The sequence below is a fragment of the Epinephelus moara genome, chromosome 7, assembly GCF_006386435.1.
Source record: "Epinephelus moara isolate mb chromosome 7, YSFRI_EMoa_1.0, whole genome shotgun sequence".
NCBI lineage: Eukaryota > Metazoa > Chordata > Actinopteri > Perciformes > Serranidae > Epinephelus > Epinephelus moara.
In genome coordinates this window covers 41,083,849-41,103,202 of record NC_065512.1, presented here as the reverse complement: position 1 = coordinate 41,103,202, position 19,354 = coordinate 41,083,849, and the positions used below count along the sequence as shown (strand labels likewise).

Here is a 19,354-nt window from a genome sequence, read left to right as displayed (position 1 = left end):
ACTGTTCAGTTAGTAGGTGAACGGGATTGTAGTACAGTTACACCTGCAGCCTCTGATCATCGCCTTGCTTCTCCCTCCCTCCATCTCTCTGTCAGAGCTACGACACAGAGCTGCTGTTGCCCCGGGACAGTGTGTGTGTCCCCACACAGCCGGTCGTGGTGGTAAAGAGAGAATCAGAGCCGTCCGCCATCAGCTTCATGGGAGCTCTACGCATACCAGTCAGTGACATGCACACACAGACACACACAAATCCATCATTAAAAACATCTGGGACCTCATTTATAAACAGTGTGTAGAGTAGAGAAAAATATATGTGTGCACAGAGGCCAAAAATTGCATGTGCAAGAAATATTCTGATTTATAAATTTTTTATATACTTTAAAACCGTGATTATCCCTGCAAGTGCACAATTTCCTTTTATAAATCCTAAATCAACTTGGAATTGTCCATCCATGAATCAGCCTCATATCTTGCCCTCAACTGTAAATGGTCAGTGCAAAGCACCTCATTAACGCTGATGATGAGCCTGCTAAACAATGGTCCTTTACTGTGATAAATGGCAACAACTGAAAGACACTAGAGCGTTTCTGTTTACAGCATTCAGACTGATGTCCTCACACCTTGCAAAATGGTCGCAACAATCAGTTGTATTGTCTTGTATTGTATGTAGAAATAATTATCAACAAACTGAAAATATGTAGAAGTCTTGGTTACATACAGTATATTTAACTTTATGATGCATATATCTCCCCTATATTGAACTATGTTGCAGGGATATGCTAACTGCTGACACGATACAGAATAGAGCTGTACAATGTTTTCCGGGGGTCCATAGATTTGTTTCTGTTTGAGCAATTCAGGTAAACATGGGCTGTGTACCAGGACTGGTGCAATGAAAATGTGAAATGACCTCACTGTGGAACTGTCTAATTAAAATAGCAGAGGGCAGAATAAATAGGAAGGTGTTTATGTGGAGTAAATCCCACCGTTATCCATGGGCAAAAGAGCTTTGTTCAATTTTTTAAGAAGGTGGACATGGTGTGTATTTACAGAAATGACTTGTGCTGCAATGTTAATTCTATTAAGAAGAAGCTGTTACTGAAATCTGAAGAGAAATGGTTCCAGAATATTCTGACAATTCCAAAATTAAGGACATATATGTGCATATAAAGCAGAAGTTCGTGAGTCCCATTTCCTTTTATACTGCGCAAACTATGACATGAAATGGCTCGTCTAATCCCTGACTCTCCTGGTGCTCAGATGTTCAATTTTTATGTGTTTAACTTTGCCAATTTTGTGGCAAAAGCCTGGAAAAGAAGGCAAGAAAGTTTGTTAAATTATTATTTTATTTTTTTTCAGTGCCAGCCAGTAAATGCCTCACTGAGTGATCCATGAACTTGGTCTTGCACAGTAATGTTCTGATTATGTACAGAGCTTTTGTTGCTTTGCTCCATTTTCCTTCCTTTTAATGTTGTCTGAAAATATGCACATTGGGCTCAGGTCCTTTATTATTTTGATTTTATGGTGTCTTGTAAGCCCATGCAGGCTGGGCATAACTGTTTACATGACACAATAATAAAAAATCTGTTCATTTGTTTATTCATTGTATCCCCGACCCTGGGATATCATTTTAAGATATACGTTTAATAGGTGAACACTATTTATTTATGTAACTTCGTTGTGGTGAACTTGGCCTGCATTATGATTAGGAATCATATAAGGATAGGGAATGTAATGATTGTGTAAGAGCTGACACTGGCTTTACTTCCAGACTTTGCTAATAACTGGAGAAAGCAGTGTGTGTGTAGCAGCCACAGAAGTGTCTCCAGTGACAGCACAGCAGTGTACCCTGTAGCCATTTTACACACAAAAACTGAAATTGCACTTGGTGATATATGCACAGTAATAGATAGATATTAACGGAAACTATTGATGCTTTGGGGCCTAATTACAGAAAAATATCCTAACTGCTCATCTTAATTTAAGTTTCAAAAATAGGAAAAATCCCATCTCCCTATTACAGAAGCAATTACTAAACCCATGGCTGTGTCTTGTCCAATCTCACACCTCCTGTCTTATCTTAAGAAATCCTAACTATAACTGTAAATTTGATTCTTCAATTGGCACTTCTCCTATCATACCTGGATAGCTAGCTAGCTATCATTGACAAAAAAGATGCGCCTTAAAAGTTTAGCTATAAGGAGTTGAAGGAACTTATATTGGTGAAGGAGAGGTAACCCCACCTTTTTGTTAAGTTTTCTTCTCAATTATTTAAATGAATGATTAATTCTAATTAAATTTTTGGGGGGCGTGGGCTTTTTGCCCTATTTATTTGACAGGAGAGTTATAGCGTGAAAGGGGAAGGAGAGAGAGGGAATGACATGCAGCAAAGGGCCGCTGGTTTGAATTGAACCGTCAGTCAATGTGGCAGGGACACAGCCTTTGTACATGGGGTGCCTGCTCTACCAGGCTCTGCCTAGTGGGCACCCCTAGTTTTTTTTTTTTTTTTTTAAAGCATCATCATATGGTTTCAAATGCATTTTAATCAGTGTATTTTGGTGTCCATTGTTTCCCATCTTCATTTCCATGCAGACCTAACAACAGTGCTGTGGCCAATCTTGGCAGATACTTTAAATTTAGGACAAGGTCTATGCCACCTTAAGGACTCCAAACTTGTGAAATCCCCAAGATAGGATGGTTCTATAATGGCCTAAGATAAGATTGGATTATTTTTCCAAATGTTGCAGGAAACATTTTTCTGTAATAACAAAAATCCTAAATGTCATCCTAAAATGACATTGGATAGGATTTCAAATTTAGAAAGTTTCTGTAATGAGGCCCCCAGGTCTGTAGTGCTATTTGATGTCATCTTGTATCTCTACTACTGATGATGATAGTTTAATAAGTAAACATGGTTGAGGTAAAAAAATAAAAATAAATAAATAAAAAAAAGAGCCAGACTTTCTTGAATCCTGCCACCTGCCACATCCTGCCATCATCTAGCATTTCAGCAGCTGAGCACATGTGTCATTGTCAAACAGTCCGGCCCTCTGGTCTGTGGTCTGAGGGTGAAGAATGTGATGGTAAGACAGTGCTAATGAAATCCTAAGCGGGAGTTGATTTAAGATTTTAGTTGGCGTATGTCTTTTATAACTTTCACAACTCCAAAGTCCATCCATCCCCTCAGGTTAAGAGTCTGGGTGTCATCCTCGACAGTACATTGTCCTTTGAGGGCCACATCAATAATGTGACACGGTCTGCATACTGTCACCTACGAAACATTAACCGTCTTCGCCCATCACTTACACCTCACAGCGCAGCCATCCTCATTCATTCTTTGGTTACATCCCGTATTGATTACTGCAATTCTGTCCTTTTGGTCTTCCTCTCAAGTGTCTTCATAAACTTCAGTTGGTCCAGAATTCAGCTGCCCGTATCATAACCAGAACCCCCTCCATGGATCATATCACTCCTGTTCTCCAGCAACTTCACTGGCTTCCTGTTAAATATTGCATTGATTTCAAGATTCTGCTTCTCACCTTCAAGGCCCTTCACAATCAAGCCCCTTCGTACCTGTCAGAATTCCTCCATATCTACACACCCTCCCGTACTCTTAAGATCCTCTTCTGCACTCCAACTCATATCACCATCTGCCAGCCTGTCTACCATGGGTTCTAGAGCCTTCAGCTGCTCTGATCCCCACCTCTGGAACACTCTCCCTCACGACATTCGCAATATTGACTCCCTTTCCACTTTCAAATCCCTTCTGAACACACCTTTTCAAGCTGGCATACTCAGTCTGATTTAATAGAGACACACATACTGATGATGCTTTTATTATTTTATACACTACCTAGTGTTTGTAATTATGATTTTGTCTAGTCATTTTATTAACTTTTATTGTATATTACTGAATTGTTTGATCTCTGGATACATTGCTGCTTGTTTTGTTTACTGTGTCTTGTAAAGTGACCTTGAGTGTCTTGAAAGGCGCCTATAAATAAAATGCATTATTATTATTATCATTATTAACTGAAAGGTGCTTATGGAATAGCTATGGTTCACTAGCACAAGCAAGGTAACACTGCTTCCTTCAGTTCAACTTCTGCGTTCCTGTCTCCAATATATTCATACACATGGGTCGGAGTTACTGTTACTGGTTTGTTTTTATAAATTCCAACTTTTGCATAAGAAGTGGCATACACCTCTTTTAGGCGACAATTTGTGCGTACGCGACAGTTATAAATGAGACCTCAGCTTTCCTACTTCCCATCATGGAATTGTTTTGCTGAGGTCCAAGCTAATGCACTTTACGGCCATCCTGAGTATTGCAAGGCAGAGCTTCTTCTGTTTCCCCCGCTGATCTTACTGAGCATCACAAAGTCAGTTAATGAGATCTAGTCTCTGGACATCACAGATGTGCTGTTACTTAAATCCTGCAACAACTGATTTTTGGGAGCAGCGGTGAACACATCATTAACATATCACCTGCTAAGTTATGTCGAGTTTCTGGCCGCCTGATGAATGTAAGTCCATTTTTCACTCTATTTTAGCTCTGTTTTTTGTCTCTACCAGCTTCTTTGTCTGCTGATCGATGCCAATCAGGTTCATGTAAAATGGGTTTCAGACCCACTCTGGTTAAACCCTCGAGTCTATGAAAAGATTCTCTGCTGTTCCAAATGTTAGTGGTCTCTAAAATATGTTGTGGTAACATATTCTGACAGATGTGTGTGCCTCTGTATCAGTTAGGGTCCATAAGATCAGAGGTTGAGTGAGATAGGTATCACTTAGTCAAAGAACATCTACTCTACCAACAACCTCATATTAATGCATGCTGTTTGTGTGTGCAGGGAGTGGTCGAGTTCTCTTTGTGTCTGCTGTTTGCCAAGCTGGTCAGCTATACCTTCCTCTTCTGGCTGCCACTCTACATCACCAAAGCAGGTGAGGACCAAACACAGCTACAACCAGTAATGTCCTTCAGGTTAGTCTGATTCTCCACAGAATTCTAACTAATGAACTAGAATAATGTCAACATATGATTATTCCATAGAATCCTTGATGTTCAAGACTAAACAATAGCATACTATACTGTATCTGCTTGTGGCATTGAACATCAAGGACATATTTAAACCCAAGGTGTCCTGTTTTTAGAGCTACATAAACTTTAATTTTCCAGATCACACATGCATCGTGCCCCAAAATTCAAAGTGACCTACAGTGCATTCAGAAAGTATTCAGACCTCCCTCACTTGTTTCTCTTTTGTTATGTTGCAGCCTGATGCTACAATCACTTAAATTCATCTTTTTCCACATTAATCTACACTCAGTACCCCATAATGACAAAGTGAAAATAGAATTTTAGAAATGTTTGCAAATTTATTAAAAAGGAAAAACTGAAATGTCACATTGGCATAAGTATTCAGACCCTTTACTCAGTACTTAGTTGAAGCACCTTTTGCAGCAATTACAGCCTCTAACCTTTTTGGGTATGACGCAACAAGCTTTGCACATCTGGATTGGGGGATTTTCGGCCATTCTTCTTTGGAAATCCTTTCAAGCCCAATCAGGTTGGATGGGGACCGTTGGTGGACAGCCATTTTCAGGTCTCTCCAGAGATGTTCAATAGAGTTCAAGTCAGGGCTTTGGCTGAGCCACTCCAGAACATTCACAGAGTTGTCTCAAAGCCACTCCTGTGTTATGTAAGGTAATTGTCTTGTTTGAAGGTGAATCTTCAGCAGAGTCTGAGGTCCTGAGCACTGTGGAACAGATTTTCATTGAGGATCTCTCTGTACTTTGCTCCGTTTTCCCTCAATCCTGACCAGTCTCTCAGTTCCTGCTGCTGAAAAACACCCCCACAGCATGATGCTGCCACCACCATGTTTCACTGTTGGGATGGTATTGGGCAGACGATGAGCTGTGCCTGGTTTCCTCCGGACATAACGTTTAGAATTGAGGCCAAACAGTTCAATTTTGGTTTCATCAGACCAGACAATTTTGTTTCTCACAGTCTGAGAGTCCTTCAGGTGCTTCTTTGCAAACTCCAAGCGGGCTTTCATGTGTTTTGCACTGAGGAAAAGCTTCCGTCTAGCCACTCTGCCATGAAGCCCAGATTGGTGGAGGGCTGCAGTGATGGTTGTTCTTCTGTAACTTCTTCCATTTAAGAATTGTGGAGACCACTATGCTCTTGGGAACGTTCAGTGCAGCATTGAGAGGCACCTGAGCGGAATTTGTTGTTGCAGAGGGTCTGAATACTTATGCCAATGTGATATTTCAGTTTTTCCTTTTTAATAAATTTGCAAAAAATTCTAAAATTCTATTTTCACTTTGTCATTATGGGGTACTAAGTGTAGATTAATGTGGGAAAAAATGAATTTAAATGATTGAAGCATCAGGCTGCAACATAAAAGTGACAAAAGTGAGTGGGGTCTGAATATTTTCTGAATGCACTGTTTTTAGGTATCTTTGGAAACTCGGAGATCCCCTCCATAAGACAAAGAAAGTTCCATAGATTTGAACAGTCAGCCAGTCAGGTTCCTCCACACCAAAGTGGAAATCAGTTTCTTTGTAGAGCTGGCTTTGTGCTAGGGGCATTGTTATAGGACTGTCATTCAAATCCAGTTCTAGGTTCGAAACAAATCTTCATTTAATAAAAAGAAAGGGCGCTATATTTTGGCTTTTACTCCAGGACATGTTCCAGCAGGAATCTGATCTAAAATTGGGAGTAAATTTGCAACATCGGCAACCAAGATTACATGTTTCCCTGACGTTAGCATGTAGCTACATGCAGCAGTGTAGGCTACATAATGTAAACACTTGAAGCAGCGTGACTGCAGTAGATCCGGCACATTATGACATCATACTTAAGTCGATTGGAAAGGGAGTGTTCAAAACGGAAGGAAACCAGAGGTTTTTACCTCATTATTCGAAACTTTGGCTATGTTGATTTTGAACATCCTTCACAACACAAAATAGGACACAAAATACGGAAAAGCATAATAGGTCCCCCTGAAATACCCATCATCAAGACTTGAACTAATGTGGAGACAGAGTTAAGCAGGCTTTTCACTTAGCATGTTTATACAGTATTGCAACATTATCTGTAATATGATCACCAAGATGACGCAGTACCTCAGCCTGTCAGCTCTCTGTGGCTGCCTGAGTAATGTCACATTGTTATTGTGCCGTACAGTGTGAAGGCAGACCAACCCTCACATTTTACTACCACCGCTCATGTGTCAGACAGAAGACTGTGTCACAAACAGTAAATTAATTGTGTTTCTTTGTGTTTCTTTGTGTGTGTGTGTGTGTGTGTGTGTGTGTGTGTGTCTGTGTTTGTCACAGCTCATCTAGATGCCAAGAAGGCTGGAGATCTCTCCACCCTGTTTGATGTGGGAGGAATAGTGGGTAGGTGCTTTTGTTTACATTTTTCTTGTATCCTGTGTGTGTGTGTGTGTGTGTGTGTGTGTGTGTGTGTGTGGGCGCAGGCGGGCGGGCATGTGATTTTTCTTCCCACACTCACTTACTTCACTCACTGTCACTTACTTAGAATTTAGTTCTGTGCATTATGGTTAGTATGAAAGACATTATCCTGACTCATTGGCTCTCTTTTTTTGTGCGTGACTGCATGGCACATGTATGAACCCACAGGTGGGATCTTGGCAGGAGTGATATCTGATAAACTGGGGAAGAGAGCCACCACCTGTGCAGTCATGCTGCTGCTGGCTGCTCCCACAGTAAGTTTCCACTGCACTGTTACGTTCATCCACAGTCCAAAGTCAGAGTCAAGACATCTGGCTCAGTGACTTCTAGCAGTTCTTCATTAGGTCTATTTCACTATTCTGTGGCAAGTAGCATGATAGACACCAGCCGGGAACAGAAATGATTGATAAATAGATCAGGAGCCTGCTGAAAGTGTTTGTGCCTCTTTTTGCATCAGCTCCCCCTGCTGTGTGCCACTTGTAAGCAAGCCAAATGTGTGTCTTTGTTTGAACTAGAACACTGCCAGGTTACACAGCATCTGTTGTTTATGATGTACACAAAGAAGACCAGGCATATTTTCAAGTTTCTGATAATTAAAAAAACAAAATCCAGATATGCTCTTTGCACTTCAGCTGAATGTAACAGGCTGCTGCTAATGTCTTTAGACATGTGAATGATGAATGTGTGTTTATGCTTTCTCTTTGTGCTGCAGCTGTATGGCTTCTCCATGATCAGTGAGTTTGGGCTGGGGCCAACCATTGGTAAGAACCAATTCTCATAACATTTTTCTGGTTCTCGGATGTGAAAAGTGAGGTTTTCTGAATATAATGAATAGCTTTGGGTTTTTGGGTCCATTGATCAGACAAAATGAAATATCTGAAAAAACCACTTTTGTTTTTTGTGTCGGCCATTTGTTGTTTTTGACATTTTATAAGCCACGATTCATCAGTTAAAGAAAACAGTTAGTGACATAATGAGTGTAAACAAACATTTAAAGGTTTTTTTTTTAGTAACAGGCCTAGTTAATGCCTAACCAATATAGTTTGAAATGTAGGGCATTGGTGGCTTAGTGGGTAAAGCAGGTGTCCCATGTACAAGACTGTTGCTGCAGCGGCCCGGGTTCGAATCCAGCCTGTGGCCCTTTGCTGCATGTCATCCCCCCTCTCTCTCTCCCCCTCTCACACTTACCTGTTCTGTCCATTAAAGGCAAAATTCCCCCAAAAAATGTCTTTAAAAAAAATAGTTTGAAATGTGTGTTTAACCCACGGATGTAAACATGTTCTGTATCTAGGCAGTCTATTGATTCTTGTTCTAAAATGTTTCTATTTCTCTTGACTGAGGTCTCTTTAACACTGTCTTAGAGTTATATTGCATCAACACAAAACACTAGGGGTGCACGTTATGGATATTTTACAGCCGATACCGATTTTACCTGCTTCTAATGGTCAATATTGATAAGATAACCAATTATTTTACATTTTTATGCCTTGGCACCGGTGATAGTTGAGGCCAGAGGCATTATGTTTTCGGCTTTGTCTGTTCATATATACGTCCCATTCTCATGAACGTGATTTCTCAGGAATGCCTTTAGGGATTTTTTTCAACTTTGGCACAACTGTTCACTTGGACTCAACAAAGAACTGATTAGAATTTGGTGGTCAAATGTCAAGGTCACTCTGACCTTACAAAACATGTTTCCGGCCAAAACTCAACAATTCACACTCTAATTTTGACAATATTTCACCCAAAAGTGATCTATTTTTTCTAGTAAAGTATATTCAAAAAAGTTCCCCAAACAAACTTTGTTTTTTTTTTAGAGCATTTTGCCTAAAACTTACAATTGAGTGCAATCATACATAGTGTGTCAAAACAGACATGTCAGTGGGTTATTGAGCCTTTTTGCTGTGAGTTTGTTGGGACCGTTAAAAGGCGCGTTGTTGGATTTGAGCTGTTGCTGCTGTGTGAACTCATGCTAACCGGGCGGACACTGACCATTTGCAGGAAAGACAGCAGCTCTGAAGACAGTCCTGCGGCATGTCTGACTCATAGATTTTAATAATACCTAGATACTGGACCCCAAGATAGACCTGTTCATTCCAATGGAGTTGCTTGCCTGGTGCATACACCAAAAAACATTTTCAGGCTTCTAGGTTTACTTCTGCTCAATGTGGCCCACTGAATATGTGCCCAGCCTGCAAGTTCCTATTCGGTGGATAGACTTTACATTGTGATGGAGTCATGGATTTTTAAAACTCTTTTCTCAGCTTGAGAAAGGTTTTACAAATATAAAACCACCGTGGATCAAAAAATTCAGAATAAAAGAGTCATAATTGACACATTGCAGTTTGAGGTGTCCTGTCAACAGTTTTACATAAGTGTATTTTACAATGGTGGCCTATGGGGAAAATGCTTTTTGGGCTGCAGGGAATTTTTTTGCTGCACCGCAAGTTGCACTGAGAAAAATTGGCTGCAAGGATGAACTAGGATTCCTGGTTTTCTCATGTGGTGGAGGTCAGATCGTCGGCACTATCATGTTGTCTTCCTCTGAAGCTGTGCAAGCCATCCACACTGGCAACATGTTTGGTTCTCTAGTCAGCATGCTGCACTTGTTGTTATTCTTTCTCTATGTGTACTGCCATCTACTGTGTCAGGGTGTGTTGATGCTGCCCTTGGAAAGTCAATGAAAGCAATGTGGCATTGTATTATCAGCATTATTTATCACCTATAATTTCATTTTTGGAATTATAAATAATGATATAAATTTCCTATTATTGGCTGATAATTTATCAGCCTGATAAATATCGTGCATACCAACACTTGAGCAAAATGTCCCTCTGTGTATGCAGCTGTTATCTACATCCAGATAAACGAGGTCACATGATCTGGCCTAATTTATCAGGGTAGCTCATAAAGACTTATTGGTTAAGCGTTAATGATCTTCAGCGGCTCATTATGTGCTGTACACAGTGAGCTCATGATGGTCACAGCAGGGGCTCATTGTCCTCACAATGTGCTGGAGGGGATCAGTAAATGTCAGTGATACAGTATGATACAGCTGAGGATGAGCAGCAGTATAATTATCAGAACGCACACTGACATCTGGGGAAGCATGTCTGCTCCATGTCTACACCACGTTGTTCCAGACCAAAGTAGTATTAACTTTATCAAAAATCTGCATATTTTCAGCTTGAGGTGCACAACTCAGTTACATTAGAGCACAGGTGGCTGTAGGAAATCCATAACTGAAAACCAAGGTAAAACTAATCAGTCTGTGTTTCCCAGGCATGCTGTTAGTGTGTGGAGGCCTAGTCAATGGACCATACGCCCTCATCACAACCGCAGTGTCTGCTGATTTGGTAAGCGTGTTTAACTCTAATTCCAGACTACTAAATTCGTACCTCATTGTTAACTCAATATGCACGTGCCCCCTCACTCATACCTCTCTGTTTTGACGTTTGACCCTAGGGGACCCACAAAAGCCTGAAAGGCAATGCCAGAGCATTGTCTACTGTCACTGCCATCATCGATGGCACAGGATCTGTAGGTCAGTGTCACTGATTGACAGACATTTCATTTCCTTTACTGAAACACACACAATAACGAAGTCAGCAAGCACACTTTTAGGCCCCTTTTACATTGCCTGTTCAAGACTGGAAAATGGTGCCTTTATGCCACCTTGCTGTTCTGTGTTAAGGTACAGTTGTGGAATGAGGGGACAGAGGTTTCTCACCTCTGAGCCAGCAATGGCGGTAGTAACAGCCCTGAAACGAGGTCTGTGTAAAAGGAACAGCTGTCAGGATGCGACTATAGGTGGGGCGAGTGTGACATTTTCATTACTTATTATGTTGCTGACCCACCACCGGGGGATTAAAAGTTGCAAGCAGCAGATATTAGGCAACTTAACTTAGCAGAGGAAGAAGCTAGCAGCTAACATCTAAATCAAATCAAATCAACTTTATTTATATGGCACTTTTCATACAACAGTAACACAAAGTGCCTCACAGAGGTTAAAAACAACAAAGAACCAAAACAGAAAAGAACAAAGAAAACAGAAAACCAACCCCTCCCACCCCACATAGAGATACATAAATATACACATACACACACAAGCTCACACCCACACACACTAGCTATCACTAAAGAGACATGGCTGAGCACCGAGACCTGAGTCAAGGAAAAAGCCACATCTGGGGGCCGTCCACACTGAGAGGGCCCACGGTCCACGGCCACAGGGAGTGCCGCCGCAGAGACCACCCCAACCCGGGCAGACAGGTGGCTCCACACCGAGGTGCAGTGCCCTTCAGCCACCCAGGTCAGAGCTGTCCACGGGACAGCACCCCCATCAGTAGACCAGGAACAACTCTCAGTGTGGTAGGCCCCCATGAGGAAACACTGGGGCTAAAAACTGAGGGACTAAAACAGTAGGATAGGACAAAAGGTATAAAATGAACCAAATAAACAAAAAGCTATTTAGCTCATAAAATTAAGTTAATAGCTAGGTAGGAATGATCTAAAAGAGACATAAAATGCATCAAAACTAAAACCTATAACTAAAATAACAAAAGATAAAGATTAAATGAGATAAGAACGTAAAAAGAGGAAGTGTAAGAGCATTTAAAAAAAACAACAAAAACAAATAGATAAATCGGTTAAAAGCCTGATAAAAGGAATTTAAAATAGATCAATAAAGAGATCAGTTAAAAGCCTGATTAAAAAGATGAGTCTTGAGCCTCTTTTTAAAAACATCAACAGTCTCTGCAGCCCTGAGGTTCTCCGGCGGGCTGTTCCACAATCGGGGGCCATAATAACTAAATGCCGCCTCCCCGTGTGTTTTAGTCCTAACTTGTGGTATGGTTAAAAGGCCTGTGCCGGAGGACCTCAGGGTCCGCGAGGGTTGATATGGTAAAAGCAGGTCAGATAAATAAGAAGGCCCAAGACTGTTAAGACATCTAAAAACTAATAAAAGAACCTTAAAATCGATTCTGAAGCGCACGGGAAGCCAATGCAGTGATTTTAAAACTGGTGTAATGTGCTCCCGCCCTCTGGTCCTCGTCAGCACTCGTGCAGCTGAATTCTGTAATAATTGTAGATTTGAGATGCTCTTTTTGGGAAGACCAGAGAGCAGGGCAATACAATAATCTAACCTGCAGGAGATAAAAGCATGCATCAGCACCTCCATGATGGCCTGAGAGAGAAACGGGCGGACTCTGGCTATATTCTTAAGGTGGTAGAAACCTACCTTTGTTATGTTTTTAATATGTGGAATAAAACAGAGCTCAGAGTCAAAAATCACACCCAGATTTTTTAGAGATTGTGTTGGTGTAAAATCTTGTAGTTTTGGTAGAAGTTTGTCTCTCTCTGGCCTTCAGGACCAATGACTAAAACCTCTGTTTTGTCCTGGTTGAGCTGCAGGAAATTCACTGCCATCCATGACTTTATGTCTGAAATGCAGTTAAAAAGGGCATCAGTTGGCCCTGCGTCATCAGGAGACACGGCGATGTACAGTTGCTTATCATCAGCATAACTTTGAAAGCTGATGCTGTGCCTCCTGATGACGTCCCCCAGGGCAAGCATGTAGAGATTAAAAAGAGTTGGACCTAAAATTGACCCCTGGGGAACTTCCTGAGGAACAAGTATCCATACTTACAAAGAAGTGTCAATCAGTAAGGTAAGAGACGAACCAGTTAAAAACAGTACCAGAGAGGCCGACCAGGTGCCTCAGTCTATTTCATAAAATGTGATGGTCTACTGTATCGAAGGCGGCGGTTAGATCCAGTAAAACCAATACTGTGAGTTTATCGTTATCTGAATTGCACCTGATGTCGTTTCAAATCTTTAAAAGGGCTGTCTCAGTACTATGGTTCATCCTAAAACCAAACTGATACTTCTCTAAAGTGTTATTTGTATTTAAAAAATCATTTACTTGGGTAAAAACCAGTTTTTCTAAATTTTTGCTCAAAAATGGTAAGTTGGATACAGGCCGATAATTATTAAAAATCAATCAATCAATCAATTTTATTTATAAAGCCCAATATCACAAATCACAATTTGCCTCACAGGGCTTTACAGCATACGACATCCCTCTGTCCTTAGGACCCTCACAGTGGATAAGGAAAAACTCCCCAAAAAAACCCTTTAACGGGGGGAAAAACGGTAGAAATCTCAGGAAGAGCAACTGAGGAGGGATCCTTCTTCCAGGACGTCAGGAAGAGCAACTGAGGAGGGATCCTTCTTCCAGGACGGACAGACGTGCAATAGATGTCGTACACAAAAATGTTGGGGTCTAAATTGCTCTTCTTCAGAAGGGGCTTCACCACTGCCATTTTCAAGGAGGTCAGGAAGACACCCGTCTGAAGAGAGCAATTCACCATGTACAGTAGCTGTTCCTCAAAGAATCCATAAAATGTTTTAAAAAACGGTGTGGGAATTGGGTCTAAAAGCCAGGTTTTGGGCTTTACTTGGGAGAAAACTCGACCAATCTGTTGAGATAAAAGACTGGATCTGATGTCATTGATTTTACTTCTGAAGTGGTCTGCAAAGTCCTCACAAAGGGCATTGGTTGTTGTCTTAGGCGATCTGTTAAAATTACTTTGTTAAAATATCAATTGTGAAGAAGAGGAATTTGGGATTGTTTTTATTGTCAGATTAGTTTTTTGCAGTGGGAAATTCTTGCCTGTTTGACTGCGTTATTGTAGGTTTTGAGATGTTGATGTAATATTTTGAAGTGGACTGTTAGTTTTGATTTTCTCCATCTCCTCTCAGCACTCCTGCAGTATCTTTTCAGTTGTTTGATTTCCTTAAACTACATGCACGAATGACTGCAAATTGGGGAGAAAATGAGGTCCAGGAGCTTCTTACCCTCCAAGCAGAAGACGAAATCATACCGCCATAAAACAGATAGTGAGGGATGGCCCTTTACTAGAAAGGCTGGCAAGTAAGCTTCAAGAGCAAAACCATAGAAACACAATATGACCTTCTATCATGCAAATTTACCAAAGGACAATATTAAAACTACTGGATGTGTAAGGCTGGTGTTATCCAAAATGTTTCTAGCTGTCAGCAAAATACATAAAAAGAAACAAACCAACACTTTGTTAGTCCTTCTCTTCATACTTTTTAAATTCTCTATCTTGTCTGTAGCACTCAGCCCAAGTCGACTGGTTCCACTAGAGACGTACATCTTTTAAGAAAACAAAACAAAAAAACATATAATATTAAGTTGTTAAAAGGCTTAGTAATTTCCTCAAAAAGCTCGTCACTGTCGTTTTCATCAAATGTTACTTAAACAGAAGAAAACAGTGCATTTATTCAGAGCTACTTTTAGCAGTGGATTAATCCACATTTGGTGCTCTAGTTAGTAGGGCTGTAGACTCCTGGTCGACTAGTCGATTATTTGGTCACTATGCTCTTATCTGACCAAATTCTCATTAGTCGAATAATCGTTGTGTTACTTTAATAAGGAGAAAAGTGCTACATCAATAGCTTTCCAGGATTAATCCATTATTTCCTGCGGAGGGGGGGACAGGCAAAGTTACCTGTGAAAATGGGGTTGTTTTCAAAACACCCCCATTGTTGACAGAAAGTTGAACTCGCCCACCCTCACGCTCAGCATCGCAGTGACGCAGACCTCCTTCTGTTTCTGTAAGCTGAAACCATTTCCCTCAGTGGAAACGAAGCTTGTATTTACTTGTATTTCACAGATAAGAAACAATAAATTGTGAAGACAGTAAAGCCTCCACTAAAATAGCGTTTTAAGTCGTGTGTGATTTATCCTTCAGGGATTTATCCTGGCTTCATATGAGCAGAGGAAATCTCCGCTCGTCGCTAGGCTAATGTATACAATGTAAAATGCCATAGGCTGGCGCTAATAACGTTAGCATGTTATATTTGCTTGGAAAACGTGTTTAGTATAAGACAGTTGTTTTGTCCGTGAATGTTGTGAGTTGTAATGGAGCCAAATTATGTGCTGTTACCTTTGTTAGAGGTTGCTGTTGTCCCTGGTTTTATATGAGAACAGGAAAAGATCGCTAGACGCTAGGCTAGTTTATACAGTGTAAAACGCCATAGACTTGTGCTAATAACATTAGCATGTTGTATTGGTGGGGGAAATGTGTCCTAACATTAGCATGTTGTATTGGTGGGGGAAATGTGTCCAGATAAAGACAAGTGTTTGTCTGTCAATGCCGCGATTTATAGTGAAGCCAATTTGCGTACTCGTAATCCCTATTAAGTAGGGATGCACCGAATATTCGGTAACCGAATATATTCGGCCGAATATTGCAAAAAAACACACATTCGGTATTCGGTGGAATAAGTGAAAAGCAAGGCCGAATAATAGCGGCTGGTTTTGATAATGCAATCAAACAGAGTGCGGTGACGGACGGAGTAAAATGTCGGCAGTGTGGCGATATTTTAATCCGTCCGTCGCCGCACTCGCATTTGCGACTAAAAATAGTTTTGTGCAGGCAAAATAAATCATTCAGCAGGCTGTGTGAGTACAGATTTCAACCAGCAGCAGAAACGAAACGGTGCATCCCTACTATTAAGCCATATTTAATGTGTGTTTTGAATCAACTATATAAATGAAGTTTGATTTGAACTAAACTTTACAGCACTTAACACAGTCCTCCACCCCTGACTAGTGCTTTGGAGGTGTAACTGCAGAGTGACAGACACACCACCGCAGAAGTAAAAATAATGTGCAGATTAAAAAAAAAAAAATTTCCATGACTAATCGATTAGTTTAAGATTATGTGCGATTTTAGTCGACCAAGATTTTCTTTGGTTGACTATAGCCCTACTAGTTAGTATTTGGGGCTGCAGGACAGTGTACATTAGCCTGGTGAAACCATCCTAATCTCGCGAGCTCATATTCTATTTCGCTCTGCAGATCAGTCTGGCCATGTAATCATTTAGGCGCATTCTGGCATCGGTTAAAGCTTACCAGGCCAATCACAACTGTTTATTACTTTGGGGTGGGCACGTCATCAGAATAGGAGGGATAAGGAGCGGAGTGAATGCATTTCGTAAACAACCAACATGGCTACTGATTTTGAAACTGCAAAGGTAAATGTGTCGAATGAACTGGAATGTACATTTTCTTTAAAAGCAGAGCAAACGGCTGCACTGAAAGCTTTTATTGAAAAAAAGGATGTGTTTGCCGTCCTTCCTACGGGGTTTGGTAAACGTTTAATTTACCAACTGGCTCCGTTGATCGGGAAAAAGATGGGACTCAGTGAAAACCCAGTGGCTATTGTTGTTTCTCCGCTAGTTGCTCTCATGGAGGAGCAGGTCAGGGAAGCAACCAAGGTGGGAATCACAGCCATGCAACTCGGAGTCCACAGTGAGGAGGAAATCTGCAAAGACAGCAACACTCTTTCCCAGACATCATCACAGCTTATCTCCGCTGCAGCTTGCTGGTCTGTTTACAGTGGCGTTGTGCTAGCCCACGTCACACGTTTCGTTTACTCTGATTGGTTTTCTGTCTTTCCAGTTGCGTGAAGGGGCACTTTGAGTGACAGCCGTTGATACCGCCCCTCTGAAATAGAGGAAATGTACACTCTGTGTCCAAACCCATTCGCGTTTTGCGAATTGGGTCTGGCAACGCCAGGCTAAGTGTTTATGGGATTGAGTCAAAATAAACTACTGTGTGTGTGTGTCTATGGTAATGAAGGAACATGTCACCCAGGTAGGGGTGTGCCATATCATCTTTTTTACAATAATACTGGTATGATTTTTAATATCATATGAAAAATTAATTTCGTGATACTCTGATATTTCGACTTGTTGGCATATTGACGTCATACTGTCATACTGTTACCCACGGCAACGACAAGCATGGCTGTTAAGTATTATTATAATTATTACCAACTTTGCGGTGGTTCCAAACAAAGAAGCAGCTTCAGTAGTGTGAAACAAACGATGGCGTCCTGAAGGTTTTATGAACAGCCCTGGACTTCTCAGACTTTCTTAAGCTACTTACCGCTTAGAGGGAACTCATTCAGCGGCTGCTCCAGCAGCAGCACAGCGTCTCACAGCAGTCAGTGTCTCGAGTGATTTTGTCATAAACTTTTGGTAATGTAAACTTATGTGCCACTCGTAGCTCGACAAAAAACTACATATATGTGAATGTGCAATAGTTATCATATCAGAACAGCCTGTTACATGTTACAGCGTGACAATTAGAGGAGAAATGGCAGAGCATAAAGGTCCAGGTTGAAAAAAACGCAATAGGAAATCACCTGTTGCTTTATATACAAAGATTCCAGGGTACATTTTTTGTATTTGTATTTTTTTTTGTATTTGTTGTACTATTAATATTGTATACAGAATCTCAATCACACTCTTGAGTTACTGTTGATGTTTACAAACTAAAGAAATAAGAGATCATTTTAGTTCAGTTTTTACTGAATATTTGAAGGCAAACTGTTTGACTGGCATATAAAACTGTATAACGTATTTTGTTGCAATTCTATTTTCTTAAATTAGTAATAAAAAAAAAATATATATATATTTTTACTAATTTGTCAAGAATATTGTTATTGCAAAAATACCCTGAAATATCGTGATATTTTTTAGGGAGATATCGCCCATTCCAACACCCAGTGCAACAACCTGGCTCACTTTTGTGTTTTTACGAGTTTTTGGACAACAATGGAGCTCTATGGCACAAAGGAATTGGGAAATTAGACATAAAATATCACCACCGTCATCTCTTAATTATATGTTTAGTAGTGATCATGTCTGTTATTTATCAATTAAATGTATAATTAACCATTAAATGTAAGATTCACTTGTAGTTCAACCTGTCCCAGATCCTTACAGATTGGTCATTCAAGTGTTGTCATGCTGCTTGTGTTAATGCTGCCAGGTGCAGCACTGGGCCCCCTGCTGGCTGGGCTGTTGTCTGCAGGCGGCTGGGATCAGGTCTTCTACATGCTGATGACTGCTGACTTCCTTGCTCTGTTGGTGAGTGCTTAAAAAACATAAACAACAGGAATTATCATTAATAATAATAGTAGTAGTTCTAAATGCTTGTCATGAAGCTGTCATTAAGCTGTTGCACCAAACAACACTCTTAAATCAAACTACTGTCCCACTCATAGTGATGCCACAATGTGTGCGTGTGTGTGTGCGTGTGTGTGTGTGTGTGTGTGTGTGTGTGTGTGTGTGTGTGTGTGTGCGCAGCTTCTGCTACGGCTTGTGACAAAGGAGCTGACGTCAACTAAATCCCGTCCCATCTCCACTGTAGAGTGAGTCCTGCTTTTCTCCTGCTCTTCATTTGACTCAGCGTGCTGTTTCTGTTGGATGTTCTTGCTTTCCTTCTAGTCCTTTACACTCTATATCTCACAGATCCACATTGTGGATAATTTCGATTTTATATTTGAATGTTGGGCTGTGGTTTCAAAAAAGTTTTCTCCACTACAGTACATTGAAAACTAGTATTAGCTAAATGTTTATTTTCACAGAATATATTACGGTATGTGCTTACAGCGTTTATCCTGTAAATTAAATTTTTTCCAGCTATTAGTACTAATAGTAATAGTAATAGTAATAGTAGCATCCCTGCAAGACACAAGAGTGACAAGTAGGATTTGCAGGAATTTGGTAGTTAATGTAAGCAATGTAAAAAAGTATTTTCTCTCAGACATTTGTCATCATTAAAGTCGCCGTTATATATACAGTGGTGTGAAAAAGTGTTTGCCCCCTTCCTGATTTCTTACTTTTTTGCATGTTTTCCACACTTAAATGTTTCAGATCATCAAACAAATTTAAACATTAGTCAAAGATAACACAAGTAAACAAAATGCAATTTTTAAATGAAGGGTTTTATTAATGAGGAAGAAAAAAATCCAAAGCTACATGGCCCTGTGTG

The 19,354-nt window shown here is 40.5% G+C and overlaps 1 protein-coding gene across 1 annotated transcript in view; it reads left to right on the top strand.

Annotated features, from left to right (window-relative positions):
* The window catches only part of slc37a1 (solute carrier family 37 member 1), a 67,654-nt gene that overhangs the window by 40,964 nt on the left and 7,336 nt on the right, over positions 1-19,354 (top strand). Inside the window, exons 9-17 of the mRNA XM_050048340.1 lie at positions 96-218; positions 4,851-4,941; positions 7,342-7,404; positions 7,648-7,733; positions 8,192-8,240; positions 10,762-10,835; positions 10,945-11,023; positions 18,350-18,447; positions 18,667-18,731. Coding sequence (XP_049904297.1) covers positions 96-218; positions 4,851-4,941; positions 7,342-7,404; positions 7,648-7,733; positions 8,192-8,240; positions 10,762-10,835; positions 10,945-11,023; positions 18,350-18,447; positions 18,667-18,731 — 728 coding nt within the window. The remainder of the gene's footprint in view (positions 1-95; positions 219-4,850; positions 4,942-7,341; positions 7,405-7,647; positions 7,734-8,191; positions 8,241-10,761; positions 10,836-10,944; positions 11,024-18,349; positions 18,448-18,666; positions 18,732-19,354) is intronic.